Below are 19,238 nucleotides of genomic sequence, written 5' to 3' on the forward strand. Positions count from 1 at the left end.
CCTCATGTATATAAGCAACATTTAACATTTATCATATTTATTCCAGCAACCTTTGCACTACATACAGTATGTGTATATACATATATATATATATATATATATGTGTGTGTATGTATGTATGTATGTGTGTGTGTGTGTGTGTGTGTTGCGATGGTATCCCAGCAAGCAATAGTCGTGATTTAAACGTATTGGCTATATTTAGCTTATTTATTTTTGAAATTGATTAAATGTAATTTTCGCCATTGCAGATGGGATGCAGTATGATATTCAATCACGTATGGAGAGTCAACAGTAATTAAAATATGTTTATCTCTATTTTTTGGACATGGTCTCTACATAGCCGTATAATTGATGATGTCTACACTTTGGCTATGGTTAGACATCTACCAAAATTTCACTGACAGCCCAAATTCAGCTGTGATTTAGCCTAGACGTCAGGTCTTCATGTAGACGGCTATTAGACGTTTTTTAAACCAAAAAATGCTTTCTCGGATGTGTCTTCTTCAGGCTCAGGCCCTCTATCAGAGGCCTAGAAGTTTGACGGTTCTGTACAATATCTTACCTGCTCCTAGGACTTCACTCCTCTGGACACAGACCTCAGATGTTGTACCTGGAATTTGCTGGAGCCACTATTCCAGTTTGGGAGTCACAACCCCTAATGCTCTAATTACCACTGGGACCACTTTTGACCTAACATCTTCTACATCTGTTGTTCCTTCAGCCCCTGGCACTTCTCAGTCTTTTCATGCTCTTTCTTCCTGATGTTCCTGTCAGCTGGGATTACCACATCTACCACAACTGCCCTTCTCTGCTCCTTGTCAACCACCACTATGTCTGGTTGGTTAGCTAGCAGCTGCTTGTCAGTCTGGGACTTAAAGTCCCACAGAATTTTAACCCTGTTGTTTTCAACCACTTTCAGAGGTGCGTCCCATTGGGATTGGGGACTTCCAGTTCATACTCAGCACAGATGTTCCTGCACACTGTTGATGTTCCTGAGAACTGTGCAAAAACAAAACAAAACAAAACAAAAAAAAATCAGTCAAATTCCTTCCATAGTCACATATACTCAGCAACTAAAGCTGAGTTGGTACCGCCACATTCTTCTTTTACTTGCAGTTATGACTCTATATGACTCTATGACTCTATATCTCCCAGTAGATGGCAGCCTTCAAATGCCTCAAACATTTTTTAAATGCATTGGGTCTTTTCAGCCTTTAGATAAAAATACATGCAATCTCCCTCTAGGTGTCAGACTTGTAACACCTAACAAATATAGCACAGTTACACATATTCCAAGATAACCTCCCAGTATTTGATATGGCAAACATTTCTTAATAGTCAATAGATATCAGAAAGAGGGTTGAGTCCTAAAAAGACTTTTAAAGGCTCCATATAAATTACAGAATAATTACAAACATAGACAGAGAGTTAGCTTGAAAATAATCATTTATGTTCTTTAACTGATTTGAAAATACAAGCCTGCTTTACTGCTGTGTTCAGAAGCACGAGTGCTGTAAACAATCAGTATTAGAGGGTATGATCTTAGATTCAACCATTTTCTGGTGGTACTCTATGTATTTCTTTCTTTATTTAAAAAATATTTTTAGGGCTTTTTTTTGCTGTTAATTGATAGGTCAGTTGTTTTAGCGTGAAGGGGAAGCGACAGTGAGATGACACGCAGCAGAGGGTTGAAGGCTGAAGCTGAGCCCCCGGCCATAGCAGCAAGGACAAAGACCCTGCAATCCGGGCGCTTGATCCACCAGTTTAGCCAATGGGCGCCCCCACTCCATGTGTTTCTAAAAAGGAGTTGGTCTTGAGTTAAACTGTTGTCGAAACTGGAGAAATATTTGTGTAGCTAATTCTTTTTAAAGGAATAGTAAAACCATGTCTTTTTAAACTCATGTGGTGATCAATTCTGTCATTGTGTAAGACTAACAACCATCTTTTCCCACGGTCACCCTGTCTAATTCCTAAAATGTCGTGAGATAAAGAGCAACTTTGAAAACTTTTGTCTGAAAGAGGGGATTTCTCTGTGTTTGAATGCATGGTACTTAGCTGCATGGCTAATTCTAATTGCTTGTGAAAGCTAAGCACTCCTTGTCTTTCTACATTGATTAGGATTTTCTAATACTGTGCCCAAGGGGACTTAAGTCGATCCAATTACCTTTGGCTGCCATCATTATCTTGACGTGGCCCCAGGGGCCCTTCTACTTTGTCCCTCGTACTAAAGATCTGCATCTGTGGACAATTAATGCCATGCAGCCTTGCAGCAATGGTGACCGAAAGGTTGGCCATTGTATTATATCGTCTCCAAAGCAGCTTTACCTGTCTGTACGGCTAGACTGAGAGCAATTTTCAGTGGTTTCAGTCTGTAGGTCTGGGTCCTGCACCTGCCACACAAGGTGGTAACTGTAATATCAGTCTATCTATTACATTGGAAGATATATTTAGTTTGCCTATGGGGCATAACTCACTCAGACTTGATAATGTACACCTGTTTTTAATATTGTTGAACTGTATTGTTTGTCTCCAGATGTTAGCACCTAATACCATGTATTTTTTTTTTTTTTTTACAAATGTCTTCAAAACTTATCCTCACAATAGCAATTACAGATGACTGCATTGTGTTAGGACAGGCTGATATTTTATACATTCATAAAGTTTTACCTAAAGGTAAGAGATGTGTGTTACTTAAGTAGACAACTGATTGCTTTAGGCAGATTCCAGGTTCAGTTCAATATATTTTTTTTTAAATATATTACTTTTACTTGGGACACCACATGCCAGAGACTAAATGCTCAGTCAAGGTGGAAGTACATGTAACTTAATTTATACTAAAGAAAATGTGTTGGTTCTGTGGATATTCCTCAATGAATAAGAAAGTAAATGTTGGTTTTAAAAGAAACAGCAAAATTTTTCTAATTTTAAATAATCTTAAGGGGACCTGAAAGCTCAATGAGCTGCAAATTAAGAAGATATGCAAATAGGTACAAAACACTAATATGAAACATTGCCAATTAAAAAACACGCGCAGCATTTCAAATAAATAAATAGATTACCTTGACTGTAGCCTACATGTGCGGCACTTAATATGAGCGCTGCAAGAAGTTCACACAACACAATTTCTAGGGGACACTAAAAAGTGATGCACAAGACTGGGACATACACGCGCAACGCTCATTGTTGCCGTTTGTTAAATGTGAAAATGTGACATCCTTTGCTTATTTTAGGGAAAAAATATTCTTTTTCAGGGAACATAGGGTAACCGCAGGGCTGATGAGGAAAATAGGAACAGGTGTGTATATGGGTGGAGCGTTTAGGTGATGGAAAGAAAGTCAGAGGGCATCCGGTGGATGGGTGAAACAGCGCCTCCCTGGCTTGCCATTCACTGTAAACGTCAGCTTGTGTGGTAAAAGGTGGTACTGCGCCGCCACAGGGGACAAAGAGAACACAGGTGAAGGTGATTTCCGTTAATTAGTGACGTCATGATACCGCAAAATTGTAAACAGTTTCTGGGAATGTGGCATGACATCATAAACTTTATTTTATACCAGTTGAACCATAAAAGGTTAGTAACATCATTTAAATGAAAGGGAACAAGGAGAGTTGGCAAGTTTCTCCAGCGTTGCTGCCAACAATATAGGCTAGGTCACGGTGCTTTAGTAGGCTAGCTGCCATGACTGACTGAGAAGAAACTGATGGCAGGCTACTCATGGACGTAGTTTGGAAACTCCTGGACACCAGCGAGTTGGCCAAAATATCAGTGGACTCTGTGGTGGGAAATTATGTGGTCAATAAATGAAGTTTTTGCCACCATGAAGGACAGTGGTCGTCTTTGGTAAGTAACATTCTCCCTTTTCAGCTCACTGAAAAATAGGCCGCCGTGCCTGTCTGCCAACAGAACTGTGCAGTCGGTCGTTTTCATGGAAGCCATTTTGACATGTCACTGTGGGGGGTGTGTGTGTGGGGGGGGGGGGGGGGGGGGGGGGGGGCACAGCTGGAAATTAATGAAATTCCAACAACTGAATTCTACTAAGGTGCTTGGTCTTTGGGGTGTTGTGCATGCTGGCTCACTTTCACACCTGTCTTACTGTGAGGCTTGAGTAGAATGACGCCGTCATTAATGTGAATCGTAACACCTGTGATTTTCCTAGTATGATGACTCAAAACGTTTGCTGTGAAAAAAGGCCCATTATTGAGTACTTGCAATGGGCACATCCAATGTATCATGTTTGGCTGTGTGTGTTGTCCACCAATAGACACTCAGCACCATGGACAGGGCCTGCTGGAGCTTTGAACAGATCTGGAGTCCCCCAATTTCACATTTCTTAGTTGTCAAGTAGTTTTTTCTTTTTTTTTTTATTGACTGATTGTTTGTAGCCTGTGCAACAGTCTGCTGGTTGCTTGTTGCAATGTGTTGTCCTAGTTTTGGTTTTAAGTTGTGATGATTTTATTAGGCTATTGATTTTGATAACTTGTTTGTGAAGGAATACTGCATGAAGTCTGATTTTGATATAGATTGGCAGGGTGTGTCAGTCATGTTCAACGTAATTATAGTGAACTCAAATTTTTGTTTTTAAATGTATTTGTAGGCCTATAGCCTAAAGCAAGCAGACTCCACACTACCTAAGTTATACTTTATATTCAAGTAGATAGTCTGTAAGGTATGTGTCATGTTTTATTTTGATGGAAACAAACCTTTCGTTGGTATGGATTTAAAAAACAGAAAAAAAGTGGTATGTGACTTGTGAAACCAATTTATCCAGTCCTTCCTGCACTGGGATAAAGATTCACTAAGGCAAAGAGGGTTTTTTTGTAAGGATTTTCTTGGCTGGTATTGATTATTGTAGATTTTGCATATGTGACTGATCACAGGACTCTAACCACTAGGCCACCTTGCCCCCCTCAGCAGCATTAAATGTCTCTGAGGTCCAATGACTGAATACTTACTGACTGATGGAATCATTTTTAATTACAAAACTATTTCATTGCTGGAAAGATGTCTTTTCATAAAACTTGGCTATCTATAAGGAAGAAAGATGGAAATACTTTTCAAATTGCCGCCACATGACTAGAGAAAACAGTGGAAAAGGGCTGTGGCATTTGATTGTGCTCAAGAGGTAGAAAACCTACAACTACCACAAAGCATTGTGCTGCACCGGACCAATTACGCTCCTGCTGGGGGTTGATGTAAAGTGAGCTTTGCTGTTTTGATGTAGGACACAATATGGCGGTCGGCTGGTAAGAAATGATCTTGAATTACAATTAAACAGAAGGCTAAAAGCCTCTTTTTTCACAATACAGGGAGCAGTATGGTGCCCACTTCCTGTTGACAGATTCTCTTATTACAGTCAAACAGTGCACTGAAATATGTTTCTATATTTTAGGACATTTTAGGAAAGGAATAGGCAATGCAGTAACAGAAACCTGATTTATATATGGTGATTGACACGGTCTAGTTTACAAGTTTGATTTAAGATTGGTCTGTGTTTGAGAGAGACAGACGTAGATGGGCACGACTCTCTCTCGATCCACTTCTATACTCTTTGTGTCCGTGGTAGTAGGCATGTGGAAATGCATAAGTACAATATTCTTCCATCAGCAACTCATAGAGCCAGTGAAAATAGCAGATTTGAGCTGAGAGATGTGCAGGTAGATCTGGCTGCTGGAATGATGGAAGGAATTCTACCACAGTTCATTTACACTTACCATCCACATGGTTATGATACAATGCTGGTTGACAATTGGCAAAGTGGCCATTCAAAGATTCACATGTTCACTCTGTAAACACAACCTAAACCATGGCTGTTAAAATCACTTCCCAGATCACTTGAAACCAAATTGGATCTGCAGACTCAATGTTTGTTTTCATTCATAAGCCCGAGTACTCGGGATTTAGGGCCAGATGTGAAGGCTGAGTAAATGGTTTATGCTAGGCTTTTGACACCAATGTTTTCCTGGTTTTGCAACACTTAATCAGCCTGGCATACTGACCATACTAACAGTTGATACAAGGTTTGGGATCTACGCCACAACAAAGTACTCATTATACTCTTCTTATCTAGCACATATGCACTTCTCCACATGACTAGAAGACATTTGTTGCTGTGTTATTCCAGCAAGGCAGGAATCATAATATAATAGAAGTCAGTGGGCTTTGACATTAAAACTTCTGAATCTCAGATCATATGTTCCTCAGGTTCTTACGTGCTTTGTGATCCATATGCACCATGTTCTCCTCAGTAATACTGTATCACCAGGGTTACCAAATCATAGTTGATGTAGTTAAATTGTTACATTGCGACTCATACATCATAGCAGTTCAATTAATTTTTCTATAATCACATAGAAAAATAATAATAATAATAATAATAATAATAATAATAATAATAATAGTAATAATAGTACATTTTATTTGGAAGTGCCTTTCAAGTCATCCAAGGTCACCTTACAGAGTGTACGAAGATAAAAGACATCATTAAAACAAAACATCAACATAAAAACAAATGTAGTGCACAGTGTCCAGTTAGAGTGAATATGCCTGTTTGAACAGGTGGGTTTTGAGTTGGGATTTGAATGATGTGATGGAGTCTGACTGTCTTATGTGTGGGGGGAGGGAGTTCCAGAGTCTGGGTACCGAGCAGCTGAAGGCTCAGGCACCCATGGTACTGAGGCATGAGGTGGGGATGGTGAGGAGCCCAGCAGAGGTTGAGCAGAGGGTGCGGGAGGGGGTGTATTCCTAAAGGAGGTCACAGAGGTCAGTGGGGGCTAGATTGTGGAGAGCTTTGTTGGATGAGAACAGGGGTGATGTGGTCAAATGATTTGGTGCAGGTGGTGATCCGGGCGGCCGAGTTCTGAATGATTTGCAGTCTGTTGATGAGTTTGGTGGGGAGACTGGTGAGGAGGGCGTTACAGTAGTCGATGCGGGATGTGACAAATGAGTGAACCAGGATTTCAGCGCTGGACTGGGACACTGATGGGCGGAGTTTGGAGATGTTGTGGAGGTGGAAGAATGCAGTCCTGGTGATGTTTTGAATATGAGGTGTAAATGAGAGGTTGCTGTCCAGAATAACGCTGAGGCTCTTGACTTGGGAGGAGAAAGGTACAGGGTATCTGCTCATCCAGCTCCAGATATCTTCAAGACAGGTGGTGAGGGAGGTGGGAGGGATGGCAGTGGTGGGTTTGGAGGAGATGTAGACCTGTGTCGTCGGCCTAGCAGTGAAAATGGACCCCATGGTGATGGAGGATTGTGCCCAGGGGGAGGAGGGATGAGATTTAACAGTACAGGTCACTGCTGTCTTGAACAAATTGTGCTGTTAATAACCATTTTTATTGGCTATATGTATTTTTCAACTCCATGCAATCCCTTATTGGCATTTGTGATGCTTTCAGTTGCATATGTCTAATTGAGTCAAGTTTTTGCAGAGTTTATCCTTGCACAGAGTCCTACAAGTGCATTTTAGACATTTGACATTTGAAACAATGGGATTTATTGCAATACTTTTTCTATAAATGTAATGGATGTCAAAATATTCATCTGGTCATAGCAAAAAAATTGTAGGCCTCCAGGTCACCCTAGAGATTTTAAGCAGAAAATCTGGGCATAATAAGATTTTCTAGTTTTTAGTCTTTAGCAGGATTTTGGTACAAGGATAATCAGATGTGATCAAGGTTTACCACGACTGGACAAAACAAACCCAGTCTACAAAGTCACTGGAGTGTTTTGCTCTCCCAAAGCAGCCAGCGGAGAGGACCAAGGGTATTACCCAGCATACCCCCCGTCTTATGTATTTCCCACTTTGTTATAAACCATCTTGTCAAAATCCTGCTTTATATCCTCCAGGTGTTCTGTAATTCCCTCTGGATGCCACTCAATTACTCGTACTCAGTGGACCACAGCTCCCACACAAGATGCCCTGGCTGAGACTATAAATCTGTCTGATAAGAAAACAGCTCAGATAACTTTGTCCTATATGTCTCTTCTCACGCCCACTTACTGCACATGTTTTGTGTTGTCAGAGATACCGTGGCAAAACAAGACAACTAGCTGTGATGTGGAATACACAGCATCTTTATAAAATCTGTCCCAAAAGTACAGTTATATTAATAGTAAATGTATTTATAACCTTTTTTATTTTGTTGTCTACAAGGAAGCTTAATTCATTCAACTTTTTCGACAACATACAGTGTATTTTTGTAGCTTACATGACGAGTTACTTGATTTATTGAGGTAGTGCCATTCAAAATCTGCCAAAGCAAACTTACTACTTTTCTGTGACACAGAGACACACACACAGCAATACAATCCTCTCAGGAAATCTACTGCTGATGGACATGATAACATCAGGACCATACTCCATCTGTGACAGATTGCAGACTAGGAACCAGCTCAAACTGGATTACAGATGAGAGCATAAAAGAGAAACAGAGATGAAGAAGGTAAAAACAGAGAAAATGAGAGTGCAGAATAAAACTGAGAGGAAACCAAAGAGCAGACATCAGAGGAGGTAGAGACATCAATTCAAGGTTCAGTGAAAACAAACATTCTCCCCTCACTCACCACAGGACATGTTTGTTTTCTCTATCCTGCTCTGATTTATCTTTGTAGATAGCCATTCCACACCATCTAACGTCTGTACTTTTCGAGCATTGCGTCATGATAAACAAAAATGTTGGCTGACAAAATGTTGTTATAAATACAAAGACCCTCCAGTAGTGGGTAGGTTCCACATTTGTGCCTTTGAAGTTTTAGCAGCTAACTGGCCTTGACCTCTGTCTTGTTCGCCTGCCAAGTGACAAAGTGATGTTGATAAGCTGCTTGAAGTCATTGTGAACGTTCACTAGCTGACCATTATTGTCTTGGATAGTCAGTTATCATATGATGGGGGAGCAGGTAGTATATGCAGTAGTTAGTAGGTGTATGCATGTACATTGCTCGTTGATTTTACAGTGTCAGCTACATTGTACATGTAGATTCAGATGTTAGTCTGTGTACATCCTCTCCTGAGAGCTTCTGATTGCTCAAACAGCTCTTCACTTTTCAGAACACTCCCCATGAGGATGGATGGTGGATGGAAAGTGTAACACAAATTTATGCCCCAAGCATACTGTGATTCAGGACTTCTACAGCAGTTCCATCCATCATCTGCTTGTCTTTTTCATTCACTTTCCTCTCTTCCCACCACATCCCCTTTTCCATGTAGGAACAAAGTGTGCTGCCTATTATGGTCACAGGGTTCAGCTTATTGAGATGGTATATAACAGTTTGCCACTCCATTAGAAGTAGACTAGCCCACCATTATCTATGAGATCCTCCCAACATTTTGTTTTCCATAAAGATGCGTTATATACAGGGGCGGGCTCGGGTTGAAATTCAGCCCGGGATCTTGATTTGGAGAGGCCTTTTTTCCGATCGCACGACGGATGCAAGTGGAACCGTAATTTTAACATGAATACTTTATTTGCAGTATAAAAACAATCTAATGATATTAAACACAACACACACAGATTAGTCAGTCAGTAGAGTGTATTGAATATAATATAATTATATGCAAAGACCTATTGCCAACCCAGTCCTGCACACTGCACCTGTACCTGGCACTGTTTTTTTTGGTGGTTCCTGCTCCACTTTCCTCCTTTTCCTCCTCCTCTTCTCCTTCTCCTCCTCCTCTTCCTCCTTCTTCTCCTCCACCTCCTCTTCCATCTCCTCCTCCTCCTTCTCCTGTACCTCCTCATCTGTCTCTTCCTCCTCCTCACTCCTATGACTGGCATTATCCTGTCCCTCTGCATCAACTCCACGACTGACACTGGCCTTGTCAGCTAATAATAACAATAACAGCAACAATGATAAACGTTATAGCACTTTTGCAAAGAATTCACAGTGTTAGAACACAAATACAATATAAAAATCAACATAACAAAAGCGCCGCATGCGCACACACACACACACACACACACACACACTGTAGATGAATTACTCACTTTAATGTATTTTTCTTGAGCTGGTAAAAATGTAGAAACAGAACAGGAAAACAGGATGTATAGTCTATACATTCAAATATTATCTTTTTAACTTTGAACACAGACTCTCTCCTGAAATAGGCTATGTTTTCTTTTGCAATAAAGAAATTTGTGCGTTTTTCTGGTCAGTCAGTATGGATTTTATTTTTAATTGATAACGCAGATTAATGATTTATGCACGTATGGTGTAACATTGCTGACAGGCTACCTTTAATGTTCTGTGTGCCCTGAACACATCCAAAAACACAAACTAGAGTTGTCAATGGGCCTGAAACTTACAACCCGACCCGACCCGGCCTGCGGGTTTTTAAGCCCAGACCCGACGCAGCTTGACACACCAGCATTAGCCTAATTGTCTGCCCGAAAAAAAGGAAGCCCGAGGCCCGACCCAGCCCGCGTCATTTGCATATTTTTTCAGCCCGAACCCGCGGGTCCGGTCCGGTTTGTCGGGCCGGCCCGACCCGTCTGGGATGATAGGGCCATATAGGCAGTGCTTGCTAACCGCTCGTATCCCCCCTTAATATGTAAAATATTAAGACCCAGTCTCATGTTTTATTCTATGCCACTGCCACCTGCGGCTGCGAGGGCAGGCTGCTGCGGTCAATCGCGGCTGCGTTTTATGGGGTAAAAAAACGTTCCGGCCGGTTAGGCCTGGAACAGACCGGCCGTTCGGGAATAGTCCCGAACCTCCCTATGGCTAGCCCACCCCTGGTTATATAGCTTAACTTTTGCGCAGCAGAGGGACGTTACTTAAACTTTAAAACCAATACAACCATGGTACACCATTGGCTTATCTAGAAGGTATTTCTTACGCGTATACATCCAGCTAAAGTAGAACAACATGAGCATCACTTTCCAGTATTCAATTGTCCTTCAGGTCTTGTTTGGTCCACCAACACTGGTCGTTAGATGCTTGGCTCTTATTGCTTATCACTGCTGTTTGGTACTGGGCAGTTACCAGAGATTCAGCTTATCTGAGCTGGATTTGGCCTACAGTTTTACACAGGATCAGGTGTGGGGAGACCCAAAGACACACTCTGTGCAGGCAAGTCAACTAAAGCAATGAACAAAAAATGACTAGAAAACTACATCAGTTATGAAAAAAAGACTAAAATAAGCACAGAGTTGCGTGTAAATGTGAGGAAGTTTAAGGTCCTGTTACCAGTTTGATATAAACAAACAAAAGTTATGTTTACACAAAGTGGTACTCATCAAAACACTTTGTATCCTTGAGGTCTAACAAATGTGACAAATACAATTCCTTCCTCATAAAACAGTTGCAAAGCTGTTTTTTAGCAACCAGTCTTTTTCATTCCTGCGTTTGCCAGCAAATTGCTGCAGCAATCGTCTCCCACAAAACAGTCTAAACTTTAACCAGCTCATAGAGAAACTGCTTCATAGCAATAGTAGAAAAAATCCACAGATTAGCTTTTATCTCATCTTTATTTTGTACTTTTATTATAATCACCAATTAATTTATCTTAGTGATCCAATGTCCCAGAGTTGTCATAACAAACTAAACTACTCTGACTTCTCTCTCCTTTTTTTAGATGACTTTTTTTGATAGGAAAATGTCACACCTTGGTTGAGCATTGAAATTGTTGTTGTTTTTATATATTGCTTGAGATTGTGCAGTGAAACCTGTACATTAGCGGAGCAAAAGCAGCCTCATATCTCTGTCCCAGGATGTTCAGAGTTTAATACAATGCAGTAACACATGTAAAAATGGAAGTAAATGGACTTGAAGCATGAAACTGGTTGTGATTATTGATGTAAGGCAGAAATGAAATGCAAGCCTGTGTAGACGGCTGCATTGTGTGTGTGTGTGTGTGTGTGTGTGTGTGTGTGTGTGTGTGTGTGTGTGTGTGTGTGTGACACACACAATGCAGCCTGTGTAGATGGCTGCATTGTGTGTGTCACACATTCTTATTTTAAGAGGCCCTCTCACTTGGCTTCCTTACTATTTTTCTTCTCCCAGGCTGCTGCTATAATGAACACTCAGTTCATCACTCATTTTCAGGGTTAATTAAACTGGCCCCTCTAAAGGAACCGGGCCCAGTCTGGCACCTGTAGTATAAATGGGCCATAACTGCCACTGATTATCACTGGTGTAAAGTCCTATCAAATGTAAACCATATTGCACCAACTCTAAATAAGAGGGAATTATGTTTGCCACACGTACACACTGACATGCTTAAATGAATACATGTGTGTGTACACTCCCTGTGCATTTATATAATGCACATACATAAACAAACAGTTCCCACATGCACCGGAAGTAATGTAGCTGTACTGTGAGCCCTCAATGAGACCCCATACACTAAAAGAGACAAAATAATATAAAGCATTTCCACAACAATGCTAATTCATAAATTGGAAATAGTTGCAGCATACGCTTCCTCTCTGCACTTTGTTTTATAGACCCATAGGATCTGGTTCTGTTTTCTTTGCTATGACAAGACATAACTGATCTAAAACTACAACTTCCTGTTAATACTGATGTTTCACAGATAAGCATGGATGTGAACTGCCATGTGAGGTCAGCATAACTCAATCTCATCTGTTCTTGTTTTTATTTCATTTTTAAATGATTGAATGAACACAAATGTGCTCAGTGTCAATAGTTCAGACTGAGATATTCATCATGCTTTTAAGTGCAGACTGCACATAAAACCCCAAAGGTCTTATCCTCATTGGAAAGATTTAGAAAGACCTAATGTATATTGCCAAATCAACTTGATCAAATTGTGAGGGTCACAATCATTTGATGGCCATCAGCAGTGAATTTATTTAAGATATCCTGTAGTATGGACATTGAGGATCATAGTAGCCGCGCTATTAGAGAAAACATAAAATCTGAGCAAGAACAAAAGGTAAACATATTCAAATTAATCAAGGTTATATGTTTAAATGGTATCAATGATATCACCCCTGGAAATGTAATTAAATACCCTGTTAGGCTACATAAACAAAGAAACTTATCTAAGGTGTGATAATGAATAGACTGAGTCACTAACTGTTATTTCAACATGTGAAATTAATGGAGAACTTGTAGCGCAACTCTGTCCATTTTTAAATGTCAGCCTCACAGTAACCCTCCCAGAAGGATTTCTATCTGATTTTTGTGGTCTGCAATGGAATTATTTGCGTATGTCAGTGTGTGTGCACAGTATGTGTGTGCACTTGTGTTCTTGTAAAACTGTGCATATGCACACATGCATGTAAGAATGCTTGTTGTTACAGATACAGATTGTGGGCCTTTCACACATTATACGGCTTTAAGAGTAGTAAGAATTTAATACAAAGTGAGAATGTTTGGCTTATTCATGTGAGGCTAGCAAAAACAAATCCTTCTGTTGACTTTGGGAAGACCCAAATAATAAATAATGGACCTTTTGAATATATTTAACTTGACGTGATTAATCTATCACACAGTGGAAGAGGCACAGATTATGGCTAACAACTCTTACAGCATATACTTCTTTAAAATAATTTTGTTTTGCCGCACACAGGTGGAAATATATTTGTCTTTCCTAGACATGAATTCATTTCAGTTTTCATGCCCAGGTTACATTCATGACCTGAGGTCACAAATGTTTACCAGTTTTGAGAGACTGTGGCCATATGTAACCATATCTTATGTGGGAATCACAATTTGACGTTTATTAGATTCATGTTTGTTTTTGCTTGGGAGACAGGAAACAGGCACTACTTTTTATACAAACCTTTGATACTATAGATAAATAAGGATGGAATGAAACCACAAATGTGAAGGAAAAGGTCACAAAGTCTTTACAGTTCCTCAGTTCTTACGTAAATTATTTGGACTTGGTCCAGGCTTTTTGTGGTATTCACAGTTATAGGGGTGGCCCAAAAAAATAAACAGGAAATACATCATCCACAGAGTGTGCCTAAGGGAGGAGAGAAGTTTCCTGCCTAGAAAGGATCCTGGCAATAATGCCATGCCCACAGCTAGTCTGCAGTTGCTGAATGTCTAAGTCAGTCATGTGGTTGCAGACTGCCATCCCCTCAGAGACTCCATTTGAAAAAGAGATGAATGTGACCAATTGATAAATCACTCACCCTTTAACTGTAGGAAACATTAGAAGTGCTGCACAGAACAAAACAGCATCAGAATCAAAATAATCTAATGATTTGAATGTGGCATTCAGAAATGGAAAACGGCTATTGGGACATACCATTTATCAAAACAGAAAAGCAGTCACATGCTACAGTATCAGCAAATATTTTTGTTAAACTTCAAGCATTGAAAGATTGTTGTTGTCACAGTTGGACATCATGGTGGAAAATGTCATCGCTCATTGAGTTTTCTATTTTTACATTTCCAGGAAAAACAAGGGAATATTTTCTGTACCTAAGAGAGGCCTTGAAATCTGATATTCTCCAATAAACCCACCCATCTTTAGATTTAAACCCCACAGTAACCCTTACCCACTGTCGCTCAACAACAAACCAGCAGGGATGTATACATCTGTGATATTTTCTTCAAGCTGTGTACACGACAGATGTATGAACAAAGAAGAGCACTCACATTACAGTACTGTAAATACAGTAGACGCAGATTGTTGATATGAACAACTGATCCTTAGAAATTTCACAAGAACTTTGAGTATATGATTAAACAGTCGTCTCTCACTGTCGATGCGGGAAGCAAAACTTCATGTATAAATCTCTAACATTTGCCACAGAGGATTTTATAACTAACCTCTCCCTAACATCACCCTCACTGATCTCCTTGTATCAGGATTCTCTCCGTGACATGCTCCTGCCAACCACAGAGGGGTTTTACCTCTCAGTCACATGGACTATTCTCTGGCAATTGGATTATGAGTATAGACCAAGTCCTCAGCCTAAAGAGGCGCATTAAAAAATGGCTCTCCTTTGCCCCAATCGCATTAGTGCTGCACAGAGCTGCCAATTAAGAAGCAGTCTGTGGTGGTCCGGCTTTGACTTTTATTGGCTAAACAAATTCGATGAAAGTTTGTGGTTTTGACCTTTTTTGCTGCATTAAGGTAGAACTGGAGGCATTGAGAAGCAGGGCTGAGATGAGATGAGATGGAAAAGGCAGATAATTCAAGCCCCACTTCAAAACAACAGGTCAATGGGAGAAAGAGTTAGATCGATTATCAGCTATGGAAGTGTTCATTATCGAATTAGGTGGGTCTAAATGAGAAAACACTATTTTAGTTGACATGAAGGTACTCTTTATTTCCAGTTTGTAAATTTCTTGTCCTGGTAAAGTGTCTTGGTCACTTTATATTCATCACAACAGAAATTATACATTTTCTAGTTCATAAGGATTCCTAGAGACACTCTAACCTGCTCCATTGCACTGAAATGGCAGGCACATTAAAGTGCCATCAGAAAACTGGATGTTCATAGTTTAGTAATCAACCACGTGTTGCACTGTTTAATTCTTTTTTACACACCTTGCTAAAAACGCTGCCAGTGTGCACCTTGCTCAGTATATAATGTGACAAAATGCCTTAACTTAAAGGTCAAATGTGTAGGAGTTAGTAGCATCTAGCAGTGAGGTTGCAGAACCAAAACTTCTCCCATAATGTGAATGACCCTGCGTAGAGCTAGTGTTTGTCTGCTCTGGGCTACTTTAGAACAACATGGCAGACTCCGTGGGAGAGGACCCGCTCTGTTTGTAGATATACATCGCTCATTCTAAAGTAACAAAAACACAACAAGTCCTATTTTCAGGTAATTATAAACTAGTCTCCTGAAAATTGCTCTAGGCTTGCCTTTTTTTATCCACAAAGCTTAAAAAACATTTTTTTATAGAACCTCTCCAGCTGTTGGCCTTAAGTCTTTTTCAGTTCTGGTCTCGCCAATAATAGTCTTAAGTCTGCATAGATCTTGGCCAAGCTCAGTGTTTTGTTTTCGCCCAGCTTACTCTCCGCTCCTGTGTGTGCCTTGAAGCCAGCTAACAAGATGTGACAAGCAGCTTTAAACCAGGACCCTCTTGCTGTAAGGCAACAATGCCAACCACTGTCCACTATGCCAGCGCCCAGCCCTATTTTATGTGAAGTTGGAGACAATTGAGCTGCCTGAGATGGGGTCTTAGACTTCTCAGCCCAGCCTTAGGTAAAAGTGATGAAGTGCTTGGTTGGTGAAATGGTCGAGAGCCATCTACAAAGAAATCCACTGGCTTAGTTCTGGAATATCTCTGGGTTTTCCCTTGAGTTGTTTGTTGGGTGGGATCCAGGTTATTTTACTCCCCTTTGTGTCTCAGCCACGCAGAGGCCAAAGCCAGGTCATATCCACCAATAACTTTCTGTAAATGCTCTGACTTCAGACAGCTTAAAAGCTTCATGGTCAATATACTGTGTGTGTCAACGGTATCTCTTTGGCAGAGATAATTTCTTGATGGAGTATTACATAAAGACATTTTGTGTGTCCCAAATGCCCCCATGTATGATAGTGAGTGAACCCTCTTATTGATTGGTTGTGTCAAAGTGTTGTCAAAACTTACATAGCAAATACAGCGGTCATATTTTCAGAAATCCCATGCTTTTTATTCTGAAAAGGCAATAACAGTATTCATTACTTTTTGTAGTGCTTTTCTAGTTCCTCATATTTATATTGTAAATAAGCCATGCAAGCTGTACCAATTTATACTGTATTTTTTAGTATGGTGTGTTCACAGTGGAAAATGACTAATGATTAACAGTAAGATTTGATATTTTGTATGTAGGTTATACATTATATTGTTGGTATGCAGTGTACGTTTAGGACACAATGGGGTAAAGACCTCAAATCAGTGTTAAAACACAGTGTTATGTCAAAACAGATGTGTTGCAGATCATTAATATAATAAAATGTATGCAGTTTAGTTTTTGAAAATGTGTTTCTTGAAGAGTTACTGATGTGCGTGGAAACTTGGCATGTGGGTAGCAGAGAATCATGAACAATAGAAGCTTAGCCAGCAAAGGCGCAAAGAATGGACATTGAAGGCCCGTATACCAGTGGTACAGCAGGCTAACAAAGGGAGAGAGAGTGGAAAGGCACAGTCAGCCACTCTGAGAAGCCCTCAGTCAGCAGTAACACTAAACAGAGTTAGACCAGAGAGACTCGTACCTCAAAGTCTCTGAAAACTGATGTTAAATCAGAGCACGTAGTCTTCAAGTGTGTGTAGAAGAAATTCTTTATTATCATAGTGTGAATACTTCAGACTTCTTCATTGATAGTTGTCACTCACGTTCAACAGGACATTGGTATTGTACACAGTATTTTTGTAAACATAGCCCAGGAAAGCCAGGGTGTATTTGTTCACATTCACATGTGACAAAGTGGCCCAGGGTTACACTGAAGAGTATTTTCTCTAAATAGTTCATCGTAGCTATACATCAAACACCATGTTATGACTGTGGACAGTTACGCTTAAAATACTTTACATTCACGTTTTGTTATAAACAATTTGATAAATACAAGATTATACATAACAAAAGAATATATTTATATATATATTTTTTTATATCTTCTTATATATTCCACATATATTTGATTTTTTTTCTTTGTGGCTTTATTCCTTTCATCAAGGGCTAGAACTCATGGTTGAAATTCAACTTCATTCAAATAAATAAAAAAAGATAAAACAATTAGATAATTAAAAACATTCCTAAATAAACATATTGGCACTTCTATATTGATGAAAAAGTGGAACATCACAAGATATGTTTCAGATGAAATAAGAGTTATTATCATGTATTTAAGTTACTACACAGTGCAGTGAAAGTTGTCAGTCCTCCATGTACTGTGCGCTTACAGCATAATGAATGGTTGGCAACAACATCCCAATACACACGCACGCACGCACGCACGCACGTGCACACACACACACACACACACACACACACACACACACACACACACACACACACACACACACACACACTCACTCTCTCTCACAGCTATCTCTCTCTCTCTCACTATGTCTTTGGAGGAAAAGCCATGTGTATCCCAAAAAAATGGGAAAGTAAAAGTAACACAACAACTGTAACAGTTACGCCATTTGTTATTCTGAATTGTTCAGCAGCCAGGGACTGACCAAGTTCAGCCTTTGAAATTAAAGCCTGGTTATGAGACTGGCCTTTCACAACACAAAAGGTGGATGAAGCCTGTCTCGGATCTTTTTAAAGCTTCGGTGTGATGCATGAATTATTCCCTTTTCTGTAACAGAATGTGAGACAAAAGCATTATCAGGCCTGATATAATATAATCTTTGCTAAGGAGCTTGACCTTGCGCTGTTGACTTCCAGCTGTTTGACTGGATCAAATTGAGAGATTGCCGTCCACAAACTGTGGCTTGATTTGGTGGGTTCCTGAGTCAACACAGTTTATATCATTTCTTGCTGTACGGACTGTAAGAAACATGGAGTGTCTCACTTGATAAGGCACTGACACAGATAAGCCACTCTGCCAACAGAACGGCAAAAAGACTTTCTTCCAATATTAATGTTATAATCACTACTCATAGGCCTAAAAAAAGTTAAAAAATGTAATATTTGGGTCCCTTGTACAGTAATACACAGGATAATGTGATTGTTTTGGTTTTAATTTTAGTTTCTGTCCCTTCTAAGAGATAATAGTCACATCACAAACTATACAAAATCACAACCAAATTTCTGCTTAATTAAGATATTATATAAAAACCATAACAATGTTTTATGGGCAAATAACAGTACATTGTCCCCATTAGCTGAAGCTGGTTAATGGTTTCAAAATGTTAACAGGCATAACTCTGGAATCAAAGTGCTTGAAGCTACTGTTAACAAAGGCCTTGGGTATTGAATGGACAGAGAGAAAGGCAGACTGCTGAGAGAGGTGGGAGCCTGCTGCTCTCCTTGTCTGTCCAACCACTGGTGGCACAAAGGAACTCCAAACACCAGATATGAGGATGGATGAGGGAATTCTGGATATTGGTCATCAAATGGCCAACCAATGCTTGAGCTGGAAGACAAAAAAAGTCATGGGTCTGTTTTGTGAATTAATGTCCATTGTATTTTATTCAATTTTAACCGCCTTGGTCAACTTTTCTTTTCTTGATTACTCGCTGCTGCCTGCTTTTTGCCTTGTTAAAAATGCCATTGAGTCATTTACTGTTCTTGTAAGCCACTCTTAAAAAGGCCTACACCCCAAAGTATAATTTCTGTCTTTTTTGCCGACTCTTAAAATTGTTAAAACATTAG

General features: G+C 39.9%; 1 protein-coding gene across 2 annotated transcripts in view; it reads right to left on the minus strand.

Moving 5' to 3' along the window:
- Positions 1 to 17,176: 17,176 nt before the first annotated feature.
- Positions 17,177 to 19,238, minus strand: part of slc6a2 (solute carrier family 6 member 2) — a 35,769-nt gene continuing 33,707 nt past the window's right edge. For both annotated transcript variants that reach the window (XM_033649980.2, XM_033650058.2), the window contains exon 15: positions 17,177 to 18,999. In XM_033649980.2, the coding sequence (XP_033505871.1) occupies positions 18,976 to 18,999 (24 nt within the window). In that variant the 3' untranslated portion in view covers positions 17,177 to 18,975. The remainder of the gene's footprint in view (positions 19,000 to 19,238) is intronic.

The sequence above is a fragment of the Epinephelus lanceolatus genome, chromosome 2 (assembly GCF_041903045.1).
Source record: "Epinephelus lanceolatus isolate andai-2023 chromosome 2, ASM4190304v1, whole genome shotgun sequence".
NCBI lineage: Eukaryota > Metazoa > Chordata > Actinopteri > Perciformes > Serranidae > Epinephelus > Epinephelus lanceolatus.